Source organism: Lichenostomus cassidix, chromosome 2 (assembly GCF_008360975.1).
Source record: "Lichenostomus cassidix isolate B80296 chromosome 2, HeHo_3.0, whole genome shotgun sequence".
NCBI classification, from domain to species: domain Eukaryota; kingdom Metazoa; phylum Chordata; class Aves; order Passeriformes; family Meliphagidae; genus Lichenostomus; species Lichenostomus cassidix.
Window position 1 is genome coordinate 5817067 of NC_139482.1, and position 16924 is coordinate 5833990.

General features: G+C 37.9%; 1 protein-coding gene across 5 annotated transcripts in view; it reads right to left on the bottom strand.

Annotated features, from left to right (window-relative positions):
• Positions 1–221: 221 nt before the first annotated feature.
• Positions 222–16924, bottom strand: part of PRKAG2 (protein kinase AMP-activated non-catalytic subunit gamma 2) — a 206258-nt gene continuing 189555 nt past the window's right edge. For all 5 annotated transcript variants that reach the window (XM_085050220.1, XM_085050221.1, XM_085050223.1 and 2 more), the window contains 10 exons: positions 14138–14219; positions 12555–12613; positions 11077–11122; positions 10336–10390; positions 9289–9415; positions 8432–8597; positions 8076–8113; positions 5256–5402; positions 3490–3583; positions 222–974 (listed from right to left, as the gene is read on the bottom strand). In XM_085050220.1, coding sequence (XP_084906346.1) covers positions 943–974; positions 3490–3583; positions 5256–5402; positions 8076–8113; positions 8432–8597; positions 9289–9415; positions 10336–10390; positions 11077–11122; positions 12555–12613; positions 14138–14219 — 846 coding nt within the window. In that variant the 3' untranslated portion in view covers positions 222–942. The remainder of the gene's footprint in view (positions 975–3489; positions 3584–5255; positions 5403–8075; positions 8114–8431; positions 8598–9288; positions 9416–10335; positions 10391–11076; positions 11123–12554; positions 12614–14137; positions 14220–16924) is intronic.

Consider the following 16924-nt stretch of genomic DNA (forward strand, 5'->3'; position numbering starts at 1 on the left):
AAAAAGTTTCAGGTTTTCATTGTACAAACATCATTTTACACTTTAATACAGGTAAAAATATTGTCCTCTGGCACCTGATTTCCTCTGTGGTGCCATTGTATGACAGTACAGAGCACTTTCCATCCATGCTTCCAAAATCTCCAGCTTAATTGACACAGACTCATCAACTGGCCACAGCTTCTGTAACTCCTAAGTTTTAAATAATGAGAAAAATCTCCCACTTGTTTGTATAACAATCAACAGTTTATTAATGGATATGGTGAAATTTTAGCTATCCACCAAAGATGTGTAAAAAATTGTCATGAAAGTAAAAATAAATAAAGCTGTTTTTAAATCAGTCTTGTTTTACATTTCAGTTCAGAATGCAACATTGAACACAAAACTGTCATTGAAGTTTTAAAGAAGTCTACCGATACCCAAATTACAGCTTTTATGACAAATCTAATGAGAACTGAAACTGATTTGGTTTTAGGTTTAAAGACTTTCACATTCAAATACAGTGTCTCATTTAGCACAACACTTCCTTTGACAGTGATGGGCAACAGTGATGACATATTGCTGTATTTTGACATAAGGCACTATGATATGAATATGCCATACACTTGCCTTATGTCACATATATCCATTGCTGACCAGTGACTTCTGTCAAATACAAAATGAAAAAGTTTCAGAATACAGTGCATTTTAATGAAGGACATCATGTGAAGTCTTCCAGCAAATGTTTTGAAGACATTTTGAAATACGAGCCTACATTTTAACATAAGCTTTTGTCATGCTGCTTTTTTTGCGACATCACTGGGGGGAAGAGACTCATCATCCATCACTAAGTCCCAAAACACATTCTCAACCATCCTGCTCTGTTCCATTGCAGTCACTGCTCTTGAGACAAACGACCCAGAAACTTTGTTCAAGTTCTCCTACAAATGTGTACATTCACAGCAGTCATTCGCTCTCGTTCTCCTTTTGTTTGGCACCTGGGAACAGAAGAGGAAAGCAGCTGTGATTTCCTTAGCACACAGCACTGCAAAAGCTCATTCCAACTGCTGGAACTTTGTCTCATCACATTACCAGAATCTGAGCACTGGATACAACATTTATTAAGAATAAACTATGAAATTGCTAAATGCCAATGTGAGACAGACCGAGGGAGGCCTCAAGACCATCACTGCTTTAATTCATATTTAAGTCTAAGTAACCCTTCTGGGAAGTCACTCCAAGTACCTTTGAAGATTCTTCCCAGCACAAAAAAAATTAGTTAAAAAAACTCCCAAGCAAAAACCCACAGCCCAAACCTGTCCCTCAGCTTAGAGCCAGCTTAATCATCATAATAGCCCCAAAAAAAAAGAGTCCTGCTTGAGCACAAACTATGGAAGAATTCAGTTTAGCTACACGGTGTTGATGGACCCATTTTTCCTGGCTCAGGGGCAGATTTTGCTTACAGCAGGGATCTGAGAGACCTGTCCAGCAGGACTGTGCAGCATCTCACCTCTTCTCCAGCTACTCAAACATGCTGGGCAATGACTGAACCCCATGGTGAGCTTGGATTCAGCATCCAACTCCACAGAGCAAGAATCTCTTGCCAGCAACCTGGAGCTGCTACTTGTAATGTATAATCAAATTCTGAAAGATTCATTAAATACATCCAGTTTTCACATCACAACTGGCATTTTTTCCCCTAACATAGGCAGGTCTTAATTCCTGCCAGTCAGTAAATTTTCCTTTTCAGTCTCTTAAGAGAACTGGACACATGATTTATCTGGTGTTCTTAGGAGCTAAGTCCCACTTCATACTCTACAAATCAGATTTACATCACAGACATCCTCCCTGCATGAGACAAATTTTAGTCTAAAATTGGGCAGTTGCCTGTGGAAATGCAATCTAATGCTTAACTGCTCCCCAAAAACGCCTTCCCTCACCTCATCTCTTCCAGTGGCATAATCCTGGCCTCTCTGTTGCTCTAACCCCTGTCCTCAGTGCCAGACTGTTCTGTGGGCAGGTTCAGTGAGCCAAGCTGACAAAACTGCAGCTTTTTTGCTGGCTCAGTTTCCTGTTAGCTCAGTGAGTTACAGCAGCTCAGGGATCTCTCATTGTGGTGCTACCCTGGAGTGGGAGCAGGAACTGCCCTTTGCAGTAATTCCAGAGCACTTTTAGATCAGCTCAGAGTTCCAGCGTAGGTGTTCCTGTAATTCCAGCACAACAAAGCCCTTGGTTTGCCAGGATCCAAATGCATCTTTTCTGTCTGACCTTCACCCCATTAGCACTAAATTCTGCTCTCCTGGGATCCTTCTATCCTCCAGTCATGGATGAAATTCCCTCCTCTGCTTGGAGAGGCCCTGGCTGCCTGTCTCTACATCTCCCTCTTCTTTCTCCAGGCAAGGATTCCATTTGACCCAGACCTCTGGGCTGCTTTCCCATGCAGGCTTTCACAGAGAGCTGGGTTACTTGCTCTTGCTCTTCCAGGTCATTAGAAGGAACCAGATGTACTGACACAGTACCTCCAGCAGTATCACTGATTACTTCTCTTCAGAAATATTACTATTTAAACAAGGTACATTACCTTTTTTTTTAAAGTCTACAGAGAAAAAACACTTTTACATAATTATATTAACTATCAGGGCAGGTAAGAGATTTCACTTAGGCTCACACTTAGAATTTATTTTTTGAAGGATGTATCCATCTCTGTTTGGTCTGAGGTTTTTTTTTTTTAGGCAAGATGGTAAAAATCTTCAAGACATTTTGCCTTCCTTACAAAGCCAAAACAGGGATTTGCTTTAGTTCTTGTGACACTGAAGTAATTTGTCTGGTTAAAGTGAAGCTACAATTAAAAACATAAAGCAGGTTAAGAACTTGGGCAAAATTAAAAAAAACCTAACAAAAACCAACCAAGCCAATGCCTCATAAAAAAGATAAAAGTAGCAGAACATTGCTGGGTACTCTTGTTAAATGGAACCTGGTTATGTTTAGATTGATCACTAGAGATTTAACTGGATCTCACAGAGATTTCTGCTGGAGTAATTCTGGTGGGCTGAGGTGCCATCTCTGACTTAAGCTGTGCCAACCAAGCATAGGTGGACAACAGCAAGGCTCCAAGAAGAAAAGGTTTAGTGGGAAACACAGCTGCACCCACACTAGGAACTCTTGGATAGAGTACAGAAACTCAGAAGGTGGGGAGGGTGCCCTGTTGTAGATGTTGTCCATACATTCAGCTTCATCCTTTTAGAATATTAATCAAGACCATCTTTTTCTCTAGAAAAAAAGATATATAAACAGCAGGGACATTCAGGAAGCTTCTGCACACCCTCCTCAGTGAACAGGAGACTGACAATTAATACTCTGTCAGCTTTTTCCTGAAATGACTCGTGTATTTAAGAACTATCATTAGTTACAGAAGTTGCAAACAAGACATTTATCACAGTGAAATAAATGAAACCCAGCAGGGTGTGCACACCACCCCTGCCTCATGGCAAGGCCCTGAGGGCAGATCCATACCTGCAGGTGTGAGTACCAGAGCTTGTAGGATGTCAGAAAGGGAGATGATACCCACAATGCTATCAGCTTCATTCACTACCACCAAACGATGAACCTGCCAGCAGGGAGAACAGTCTGAGATATATTTACCTGATTTAAAGTAGCCAAAGCAAAGAAAAACAAACAAAGAAACAAACAAAACCCCTAAAGTAAAGCAGTAAGAAGACAAGTGGGAAAAAACAACCCAAAATGGTTCAAAATGTCAGCAATAGCAACTCTCTCACGGCAACACAAACATGCTTGCCCTACATAAATGAAAATAGTGCATGTTGAAAAAGCACACAGCTATCTGACATGGCAACAGTCTGATATGAAGTGACAGGTAAGTCGAGATCTAGGTCTTGAAAATACTTCTGTTCTCAAAAAGTGGCATTCACATCAAACACTTTTCCCCAAGTTACAGCCTCTGCCCAACTCAGCCTGTGATCTCCAAAAATTAGACACAGTAATAAAATGAGGATTCCTTCTGAAAAATACTTTCTAACTCTCTCAGCAGAGAGAGGCACAGCACTAGAAGTTGTTGTATTTTGACATCTCTGAGTCGGTTTTAACTTTTCTCACAGGGCTACACAATTGAAACTGAGTGCCAGAATGGTTTTAAAACAATTTGTTTTAAACAGATTGTTCGAGACAGAAAAGGGATTCAATTTGTCCATGCAAATAAACAGAAAGACACAACTTGGAAGAAAGATTTATCAACAGTAAGATTGTATTTTCAAATAATGATCTCATCCTTACAAGCTTCTTCTATGGAACATTTTACACTACAAAACTTTTGTCCTAACTGTAGAAAAATAGGTGGCTGCTCCTGTATCCTGAGGGTTATTGGCCAGAGCAAGCTGTGAAAGGCCACTGGAGAACCAGGAAAGTGTCTGTCCAAAGTTCAGAGCCTACTACATATTTACTTTTACCCAAGTGAATTATCTCTCTTCACTCTTGAGAGAAAATATTTTGTTTTTGATGAAACTATGCTGCTGATATTTTAGACAGGTTTATTAGTTTCTGCATATGCACATACTTAATAATTTTATTCTTCTGTCAGTGTAACAAATTCAAGAGAAATGGACAATGTAATTGTTTCATTTGTTTAATTGCTTGTAAGATCAAGCAGTTGTCTGGCAGCTAAAAATAGCTTTGTAGTAGTTTTGACTGACTCATTTTTACATGTAATCTCACTGTGTTTAGACTGAACGAGAGGGTAGGAGTTGTTCTTAAAACCCAAATGTCTAAAGCTTCTTAAGATAGTAATAAAATAATCCAAGTTTGAAATCTGTGTATCAGCAATGCTAAAATTATTCAGTTTCAGGAGGGAGCTCAAGCAAATGCAGAAAGTTACAAGTAGAAATTGCCTAAGGTAGGTTCTTAGGGTTTGTTAACAAAGCAAAGTTTTCCTCTTATCAAGTATTTGCCTGGTTACAACCCTAAAAAAAAATAAATCTTGTAATTGATGAAGCTAAAGCATCTAAACGGAGCAAAGTTTTGCATTCAGTTTAGTTAATGCCATAAAACAGAAATGCAAATAACTGAATACTATTACAGATACACTGTAAAATAATTTACACATCCCTATAAGCATCTAAAAATCTAAGTCTATAAGGCACTCTGAGACCTAACACACATAATTATTAAAAAATACTTTCACCAAGTAATCAGAACGTAAAGAGGATAAAATTGTACTGTTTATCAGTTCCATAACACAAATTTTAATTTATTGTGCAGGGACTCACCTCAGCCTTCACTATTCTATCCACAATGGTCTCCAGTGTTTCCAGCATACTACACTTTACAACACCTTCAAAATACTGAGAGCGGTGCTGTAGGGCTTGTGTCACCGTGATATCTAAGTTATTATACGTTTTTTCAGCAGCAAGATTCTGCAAAAAAACAAACCCAGGCCACATCAGACAGCTCAGTACTTAGTAACAAAGCACTCAGAGTAAATATTTTGGCATCAAGTAGATAGGCATTTCTGGTCTAAGCTGAGTCCATTCCAAGTAACATATTAAACAAAGCAGATGCTCTTCAGCTTCAGATTCTGGGAACTGTCAAACACACAGTTATGCTAAACACCATCTGACACACTGGGCTAATTAATAAAACTGGTGACATGCATTAGACCAATGAAAATCTTAATTGTACCTCATCTTTGGCTTGGTGTCACCCATCCTGCTTTTGCCATAAGCAGCAAAAGTAAAGGTGAAGTTCTTCAGATTTCACACCACACAGAATATACAACATTTGTATTCCTTGCTTCTCATAGGACAGGAGAGGACACCAGCTGCTCTGAACACCACCCCCAGGGTAGATCTTAGTGCCTGTGATCTAAGTGGAGAGCAAATTCATTCCTCATCTTTCTAATTTGTGGGCTCAAACTCCCTCTCCTGGACTCAGCTGGTGCTGTCATTCGATGACAATTTGTGTGTTTGGGTGTATTTTAGGAAGTACTATAAGAATAATATAAATTAAATCCCATCACCACCACCAAGAGATTAAAAGAATTTGAAAGGCAGCGTTCTCAGAACATTCTAAGAACATTTCATTCTAAGAACAGGACCATGTCTGCAGTGAGGGGATTCTGTCGAGACCCACAAAAAGCTTTCTGTAGGTGAGACCATTTTAGTAGTGTTGGCATACCCTGGCCTACTGATTTTGCTGCTGAGACACTGATGGAAGAACAAAGACAGAGCTTTTAAATGAAAGCACTGGACTAGGCAATAAAATTAAATTGATTTTTGGCTAGAAGATACTTGGGTCAAGTTTTTTGATTGAATTACACTGAGTGACAAGACAGGTTTGAGATGATCATGATGATAAAAGTAATTTTAGTAATTTGTTTAACCAGGTCCTAATGAAGGTTATTGAGAGGACATGAAAAGCCTCTGCAAACTGAAGTTACCCTGCACACAGTAACCAGTGCAATATAAAGTCATTCCTTTACATAACGCCATTCCCAGGCAAGAACCTGAAAATTAATTTGGAACTCTTAAAATGAAAGAAATCTATCAACTTAGCAAGCTGTATACACAGGCACAGCTTCAATATTAGCCACATGGTGAAAAGTTACAAATCACCATCTTGGAAATTCAATGTTGGAAGATCAGATCATACACTTCAGACTACATTTTGTTTTCTTCTTTAAAGCTGAAGATCAGGTTGAAACAGACTGATGAAAACCTGAAAACTCAGAGGTGATTATCCTCTAAGAATAGAACCTTTTTCCCCCAATTTAATAAGCAAACTAGGACATGTGAGGAAAATCCCAAGTAATCAATAGATGCTTTAACTCTTTCCCATGTTACTAGCTGGGAGCAAACAATTATATCCTAAAGTCTTTGTGATGTGGGGTTTTTTTCCTATTCCCAATATGTATTTTCAAATAAATGATCCAACATCTCTAAAAATCCTATTAACTTTTTTTGTCTCTTTGCTTAAAATGAGAAAAGAAGTGAAAAACAAACGGAATCCTCTTCCTTTTGGTGTCTTTCTGAAGACGAATGGGAAATGAAAGAAGCATGTCCTGCCTCAAAATCTAACACAGTTACAAAATAAACTGAAACACTGAATCCACCAACTGTGAAATTTCATTGTCTTTGATACTGTAGAGACAAATCAGGCATTTCTCTCTACAGCTACTGTCCTGACAAGCTTTTATGGCAGAACAGGATCTTACACAGCGGAGAATCCCAAATAACAAAGACAAATGCCTAACAATGACAGGCAAGAGCAGTGGCAACACAGATTTTTCACTATTAAGAACAATGTTTGCAGCCAGAGGTATTTATAAGCTTAAAGTATTTCCACTTGGGACTATTCTCCTTTTTACTCAAGGCATTCTAGGCAGTTTTTCAGACATCTGGATTCTTCATTAGCACAGCTGGTTGGTGGCAACCTGGGCAGTGAAATCTCTAAGAAATAATTTAGGTGTCAGATGCTGCAATTAGAAAGCAGGTGCACACAGCTGAGAAGAGACAGGCATAAAAATATATAGTTTTTTTCTAGTTTCTGAAAGCCATGAGAATAGAAGAGCCCTTGCTCTCTGAGGCTGGTAAATCATGGCAGGAATCTGACTATACTGCTGGAATGCTGAGGGAAATCCAGAAACAGAGTCCTGGATCAGATCTAAACCAGAAGGAATACAGATGCAGTCAGAGACACAAAAGAATGGGCCAAGTAGTTCTCAGATCACTGAGAAGGTTAAGTTGCACAAAGTACTCAGACTGCATGGAGATTCCTCAGAGGACATTGCTTCAGCCCTTTACCAGCTTTGATTCCCCCCTCTGGATTATGCCCTCTTTTTGTACAGCCAGACATACCTCTTTTGGGTAACATCCAGAGCAGTAGATACCTGTGTGCAAACAGCTGTACTAAGGATAACTTAAATAAAAGCAGCAATGAAAAAAAACCATGTGCAGGGTGAATTGGATCTCTTTCATTCAGTTTGTTAACTACAACCCTAAGGAACAAAACAATATTGTCATACTAACAAATCAATTTGCAAATGCTTACTACATACAAAATATTTAATAGAATTTAAGAGATTTACTTACTATTACATCAAATTTGGAATAAATATCTACAACTTTTCCTAAAAAGAAGAGAAAAACAAAAGTTAACGAAGTGCTTAAAATATAAAATCAGTTTTCTTGCTTCCTGCTTTCATCTGCTATCCCACAATTAAACAGAAAGAAATGACAGGTCAAGAAGAAAAGACTAAAACAAAATCCAAACAACCTATCAGGTGATAAAATTCTTCCGAGCCCATCAACCTACATTTTGCATAAATATTTCTCTATATTCCCTTTCTTCCCCCATGCCTTTTAAATTTTTTTTTTTACTCTTTCCCCCCACCCCAGCAATAATCCAGGGCTCAGCACCACTTCTCTCATCACACTTCTGTACACACCTGACTCATCCACAACAGGTAATGCTGATATCCTTCGCTCTACAAATATATTCAAGGCTTTAATGATAGGAGTGTCTGGATGTATGAAGGCAATGTTGTGATATGTTCCTATTCCAAGTTCATCCAGATTCTTCTTCATAAAGGCAGGCTTTGGCATCTCTGACATCTAGGGAAGTCAGAAGGAATGTGTTTACAGTGTATTCACCCATCCATCTGCAGACTCCACATGATGGTTACAGGTCACTGCAGTTTCCTGCTACCAAATTAATACAAATCCCAAACAAGTTCAGACTTAAAGCGTTTCTGTTCAAAGCAGCTCTAAATTAAGACAATGTAACTAAGATTTTTGCTTTTTTTGTTTTGTAGTAACACATCACTAAAAACTTTAGATAGTAAGATATGTCATTCCCACTAAAACTGGAGAGAGAAGATAGAAAAACATTAATCTGAATATTTATTCTGAGCTCTCACTGCTTTGTTTGGCTTCCTGTTCATTGCTGTGACTAACATTACTACAGAGAGTAATGGCAATCTCATCTCTGTGAGACAATTCATTTTTCTTTTCATGTAAACAAGCTTCTGAAGCCGAGGAGATGTTCCAGAAAGGACAGCAAATTACCCCAACAGAGAAGTCCCTGGTGTTTAGGTTCCTTTAAAGGAGTAAACCAAAGTAAAGGTAAAGTCCAGGTCCTATATAAAGCTTTAATTGCCCTGTTACCAAGAAAAGATATACACAAACAAAATGAATATGCAAGTTCATAAAGAAAATTCTGCACTAAGACTTTAATTACTTAATTACATCAGATGTCTACTATGGGGGAAAATCAGTTAAGCACAACACAGCTTTAAATACTTACAAAAAGCTGGAGGAACTTGAGGATTCTTTTATGGGTAAGTATATAAAGTGCATTTCCACTGACTGGATCTATAACTGGCAATCTGTGGATTTTGTTTTTGATCAACGAATATACAGCATCAAAAAGGCTGAGGAGAAAAACATTTTATTCTTTTTAATGAATTCTAGCTGACAACAAGTAATGCCAAGTGATGTACATACATGCATTTACAAACCCACAGGAAGTATATGTGGTAATTATTTGCATTATTTTTAATGTTATAAAAAACGGAAGTTGAAGGATTTCAAATTAACTTTTGCAGCTTTTTGGTTTGCAATACATCAACAACTATATACTCATGGAAATCTAAATCCATTAAGAAAATGTGATGGAAAGTTCATCTTGAACTATAAAGTATAGCAGAAATACTACAATTGAGTAGTACTCAAGATTTAAGTGATCAACAAGATCTCTTTCTCAAGTTATTTAGTAAATAAGGCATAATGACAGTTTAAAAACTGTTACTTTCAACTTCCATCACGAAGGACAGGACAGTCATTTATATTTTAAGAAACACAGCCTTAGAGCAGAGCAGAACAAACCACAGAAATATTGTCTTTCCTTTGGTTGAGGAAAAGTTACTCTCCTTGAAAAGTTCTTTAAGTTTCCAATGACTGTGACTGCTGAGAACAAGACTGAACTGAAGGGCTCTACAGTTTTTATTTTCATGAAATAAAAATGACCTGCAGGCTCGCTTGAAGGGTCACCTTATTGCCTGTTTTGCATATTTTGGGGCAATCAATTCTGACCCATGTCTAGCTCATTTACCAGAATAGTTACACTGATAAAAGACCGAAGTTCATCACTTATCTGGATGACCAAAAAAGTCCTCACTCACAACAGGAAAAAACTCTCACACCTTCTTGATAATATTAAAGGACATTCCTTCATTATTGTACTGTAGTTTACAGTGTAAGTTGTCTCTTCTTACATAAAGAAGCCTTAAATTCAGTGTTGAGATGTCATTAGTGTATTTCAAGTTAAGCAGAGTGAACAGTGAAATCCTACCTTGCATCTGGGGAGATGTTCACTAAAGGTTTAAATGTCTCTTGTAAATAAAGCTCTGTGGATAAAAAATTACGACACTGTTACCACTTCACATAAAAACATTAGCTTTTTAATGAAAGCATTTTATGAATTCATTTGTACAAAATTAAGTGGCAGATAGCAATTCACAGTCATTCTACCATTGATGCACAGTCCCCTATATAGACATTAAAAAGACACAGAATTTAAAAGCAGGACTAAGCTTGATACAAGCAGAGGTCACTGCAATTACAGCAAATAATCCTTTCCTCACTCTGGTTCTCTGTTCTGGTGCACAGAGTACCTCCATGTATTATTCCATGGGAAACAGCCTATTTTTCACATGGAGTTGCCTCCCTGCATTCAGCACTTGTGCTCACACCCAGAACGTTGCATGAATTTCTGGCTGCATTGTGCAGCTCACTCAGGCACAGCTCTATTCATTCCCACTCCACATCTCCCACACTCCATTTGCTTTTTTTCCTTCCTTAAAGAGCCAGCTGGTATTAACCATGAACAAAGGGCAAAGTATTATATAGCCCAGATCACCAGTCCATGTGCTGTTTCAGATAGAAAAATAAGAAATAGGAGGCAAAAAAGCAGCTTTTACTATTTCTGCTTTCATTAAAACATATGTGAAGTCTACAATGACTTAAAAAATCCACTATACTGAAAAAACATCAGAACCCAGTAAATCATCAACCAAGCAGTAAATATTCTTACCCCTCCAGGTTTCTATCTTGTGCTCCTCCAATTCATAAATCTGAACCTACAATGGGTAGACGGAAGTTCAACTTGAAGTAATTCAATTTTAAATCCATCAGTAACATTGTAAACATCTGAATAACTTCCTTTTATTTCATTGCCAAAAATCTAACAAGAGTAAGAACACTCCAACACAACATTTCTTGTAACAAAGGGTGCAATCCTGCCCAATGCAGAGCACAATCCTGGATCTATCATTTCAGGGGACAGGAAAGACCTTTTATTGCCTATGTTTGAAGTCTAGGTGTTTTCTGGACTCAAAAGCATCCCCTCAGTAATTTGTATCACCTTCCAACAAGCATTCAGGGTAAACCCTCCAGTGATTCCTCACACACCCACACCAGTAAAAAGCTTACCCTGAACACCTGTTCTTAATGCTAACAGATTAATGTTACCTGATTATTAACAAGCAAGAGCACTTCTTTAGGGAGAAACTACCGGGGTATTTCTCATCATTCATGGTGGATATTATCCAGCACATGAACAACAATGTGCTGCACACCACAGGTGTCCTGATGCATTCAGAAAGAATTACTAAAATACTTTAAGAATTATATTTTCAGCATAATTTCACCTATCAAAACTAGAGCATTCCCTGATCGAACATTCATTTATTTATTTTTCTTAAAGAAGAATCACTTAAGTCCAGTATTGTCTCTCCTCAGCTATTTCTCCTTAATGCTGCCAGTTTAAGCAGAACCTATAAATAGGACCTTAGACAATATAAATGAGTGACAACTCATTAGGTAAAGTCTCATGGAAGAATCAGTAATATTGATGCAGAGAGTCATTACAATATACAAACAATTTAAAAGAAGTTACCAGTGTGCAAGCACTTTTCTTTTGTTCCTCCCCCCACTCCTTGTAAATCCCCAGGGAGAGAAAAAGAATTCTTCAACATGAAGAAAGGACAGTGCATCACACTATTGGCATCTGATGAGAATTTCACTATAAATTTTAAAAAGTAACATGAGCTTTGAGAAGGCAAATACATCAGATGTCTGCTCCATCCAACTGCTTTTGATTTCTTGTAGCCAGTAAAAAAAATACATATGTTTTAATTGGTAGAGGGGGAATTGTGATTTGACAGGAACAAGAAAGGGATGTAAATGTTTGTATGAACATGCAAGCTAGAGAATTTCATCAACTGACTGCCAATGGGAATTTCAAATTATAGTTAATTGAAGTCAACAGATCTCCAACTGATTGTGCAATTCAGCCACGTAGCTAAAATATTTGCATGTATTTAACTAGTTTAACTTGTTCACTCTCTACCATCACTGCAAGAATAGTAATTTTTTACAGCATCCAAGCCTCTGTAAGTTACAATCCAAGAGTTAAATAATAATGACAATCATCATAAACTTTTCAGTTTGGTATTTCAGTCTCTGTACTGTATGACAAATCATCAAATTATAGCTTAACATCATACTTACCATTGGAGACTTATAGTATCTATGCAGTATGTTAATGAAATCTGTAATTGTTAACATTCCTGTAACAAGTAATACAAAAAAAAATTATTTAGATATATACTTAATATCTGGAGCTTTTCAGCTATTATCTCAATTTATATTCACAATATATAATTCAATAAATGTTAAATCCATGTACAATACTACTTGTAGAATTTCAAAACCATTTGAAATTTCAAGTACATTGACACAGTACTTCAGAATAAAACCACATCTGAAGTAATATTCAAAACTATAACCTATGTGCTTCTCCTCACTTTCAATCTGACTCAAAAAACCCCTTGAATTCAGACCACATCCACCCCCAAAGCATGGGAAGAAAAGAGGGGGTTTAGAACATCTTTCAAGGTTGGAGAACTATTCTTGCCTTTCATTTTCTTTTTGAATAAGACACATTCTCATTATGAACTTGCCAAGTCAGGCAGACTCCTAGACTCAAATGAAGGAACAGTATAATCCATTTTTCTTGACTATTACTTATTACAGAACTTCATTCAATCATTTCCATGGTAATCCTCAAGGTCTGTATTGAAATGTGACTTTTAAAAAGAAAAAAAATAGCACATTCATTGTGTATATATATATTTTAAGCACCAACACCAAGCTATGTAATCTAATATTGACGATTAGTTTGGTTACCTGAAAATATTACTCTTTTTTGAGCTTTCAAGTTCTAGATTTGAGAAGATGCAATAGCTCCACTGTTTACTACTTTTGTATCTAAACTGAAGAAACTAAGAAATGGGGAAGGTAAAAATTAATCTGGAGGTCAGCTTTTAATCAGTAGAGCTTAGTTACAGACAGAAGATGAAATGAAATGAAAATAAAACCCACAGCACTCCTATGGTGTATTGAAAGAATCTAGTGCTCCTTAAAATAAAAATATTTTAAATTTTGGATTTAAAATATTTCAACAAATGCTTTATTAAGTCTCTACCATTAATTTCCAGGAATCCTCAACCTATATTCCAGGTCACAAGAAGTACATATAATTCTATTTGTCACTACCACTGTGACCCCATTTTCTAACTGCAACACAGATCTAGTTCTGGAAGATTACTGTTGTGGCAATTAATGACACGATTTTTAAAAACAGCAATACACAGATCTAATGTTTTTCACCCAATATGGGACATCTCTGTAGCATTAGTTCTGGTATTTAAAGATCCTCAGTGCACCTTATTGAGCACAGGCAAAGACAAGTTTGTATTGCATCATATTAGGAGACTGGAACATGAAATTATTCTAAGTTTCTGTTTACAAATTTTCTTTTTGTGACCATTGCTTTTATTTTTAAAGACACAGTGAAGTGCAAATATTAGAGATTGAATTTCAGAAGGCTGGGACCTAATAGAAGCACCATGATTCTCAAGGCACAACAACTCTCTGAAAGCTGGCACCATTTCACTCCTCACAAGGAGGAAAAAAGAACTCTCTTTGCCAGTATTTCTCTAGTTACATGATGGCCAGGTCCAGAACACCTTCTGCAAAAATAAAGCACCTTGGAAATTCAAGTAATCCTGAAGAATATCAGAACTACTTACCTACAAAACTCTGTTTTTTACTCTCCCACAGTGGAGCTGCTCTCACACCATTTGCCACCAAGGCAAAAAAGGCTTTCTTTACCTGAAAAAAAAAAAGAAAGCTAAACAAATCTTTGCCTCAATTTAGCATACCAGACACCAACAGGAGGGTTTCCCCTTTCACCAGGAAAAAGCCCAAAAGCAGTATAAACAAGTAACTGGTATTCAAAACAGAACAGAAACCACACAGACAAAAAAAACCCAAAAACACTGCAGCCTTTTACTTCTAAAATTGTTAAAAAGCTAGGAAAAAAGCTTAGCAAAACCAGATTTTTGTTTTATTTTGTGAATATTCTAAGTGAAAGCCTCCCATATATCCATAAACTAGAGGAGGGCTTTAGTTTAAAACAGGAAGGTTGTGCCACATTCTAGTCAATGTTCACTACACCAAGTTGTTAAAAAAAAGAGACCAAAACAATAGCAGTCTCATATCCCCTACAGTGTTTAGACACCTGACTTATACAAAGTAAAAAAAAAAAAAAAAAAAAAAAAAAAAAAAAAGTTTGATTGTTTCAAATATGACTGAAAGTTAAAAGAATTACCTAGCCTGTTTTGCTGCTAAAGAAATCAACCAAGTACTTCAATTTTTTAATGAATTAATGCTTCCCAGAATCAGAGGTTACAAGGCTGTGGTGTCATTCTGCAAAGAAACACTTCCTTGTGAATTGTGTCTGAAGATGAAGGACTCAGGCACTGGTGCACCTCAAAATCCTGCTCTCCTGGTGATATGCTCAAGAATGACATCCTTTGCTGTCCTGCCCACACCCCTAAAGAGTCTTCCTATGGAAAACAACACAGAAGTGATGGTTCTTGCCCAGGTCTTGACCTGGCACAAAATTAGGACACAGAGAATCTACATTTCTGTATCTGTGAAATTAGTCCTCAGTCCAAATAACGCAGAACAGCGATTGCTTGATGACTGCAATCTGAACAGATCATGATTACACACCATTACCTTAAAGGTCTGCTTTAAATTATGTGCCAAAGGGATCCTCTCCACAATAGATTCAGGAATAAAAAGGCTTCACAGTCAATGGAATCAGCATCAAATAAAGCAGTGGCAAACAATGTAGGCAGTGATCTGTATTTTTTGCTACCTCTACGCAGCCCTATTGCTTTCTCCCTGACCATGAGAAGCAAATCCACCCTCCAAACATCAGCAGCTGACAGATCTCAAAGCTGCCTCGTCCATATCATCAGTGAACAGGAATAACCACCAGCCATCACCCCTAAACCACACTGAAGCTGAAGCAGCCACATGGGGGAAAAACCAACAAAAACCCAGGACCACAAGTAAGATGAAATGCAGAGTATTTATCTAGAAAACGGCTAAACAGAAAGATCCCAGAGGTGTTCAGCCACCCCAGTGACACAAGGAGGAGTCAGGCTAAAACAAACATTACCAAATCCACCACAGGAGCATCCTAACCCATGAGGAAGACTGAAACCACAAAGAAACCCTCCAGGCAAGATACATGAAGTGTTCCCACATAACAGCATCACACTGTGAGTTAATGCAGCAAAAGCTCACAGCAGTGAGCTATTTGGGGAGCAGATACGAGACAGAGTTGAGTCCACACAGACCAACTGCACCTAGGGGGAACATAAGCTCTAACAATTCTTCATCAAAAAAGGGGAAAGGACACTCACACTGCCCGAAACCCCAAGCCTTCAGCTTTGGTATCTTTCCCCAAGAAGAGCCCTCACACGAGGTCACAGTCACTGTCAGCTCATGTCCCCAGCCTTTCACAAGAGAAAGATGTTCAGGCTGGATCAGAGCAAGAAGGGAACAGCTGATCTATTAAAGCCAGGGGGAAACAGCTTTCTCCTAGATAGCAATCATGCAACACAACTCCTCCAGCAAGTTTACAAACCCTGTAATTGATAACCTGGAAAGCAAGCATGCCCGTGGCAGAAAAGGTGTGGAAAGCCAACTAAGGAGTTCAGGCAGTCTCCAAATTCCTGCTGCTTCTTTCCCAGACACAGCAGCAGCAAAGAACACCACCTAGCACCCTGCTCAGATGGGTGAGACAGCAAGGCTAAGGTATTATTTCAGATTCAGAAAAGATTCTTCAAGAGAAAGAGAGAGTTCCAAAGATACGCTACTTAAGATGCCAAGCTTGTAGACAATCCAGAAGGAAAAAAGATTCTTCAAAGGCTTAAGACCTTGTCCTGATCCTGTTTGATTTACTTGCAAGTTATTTGTCTCCAAGAATCACAAGAATCTTCAGTTAGGTGCCTTACTGTCTAGCTTTAGAAGACATGTTCTGGAAAAACTGAGGGCTGCTGAACAGATACAGCTGCTAAGACAGTCCAGAATTTAATCCTTCATAAAAGATAAGGATTTTAGCTTAGGCACTAGGATATTAAACATTTGATGTAATAAATCACCAAAATTTAGTAAAGAAATACTTAAACTCAACCCCCTGGGCTGTCCTCCTAGACCAATGTCACAGCTCAAGTGACATTGCTATTGTTTTCTTTAGTTGTACTGTAGGAAGCATTACATGGCCACCTTTTAAATAAAGTAACAATGCCATCACTTCTTAATGTTAATACTTGTCTCTTATGTAAGTAATGTAATTACAAAGCAAAAATCCAACTTAATTCTTACTTGCTAGAACCTCTTGCAAGCACAAACATATACTCATGCACTCACACTTTCCTGCAGTTTCTGTGGCTGACCAATTTCAGTTGCCCCAAGTACTGCTTGGTGGCCAGCCAAAGCACCAGGGTGTGGAGCTGGGC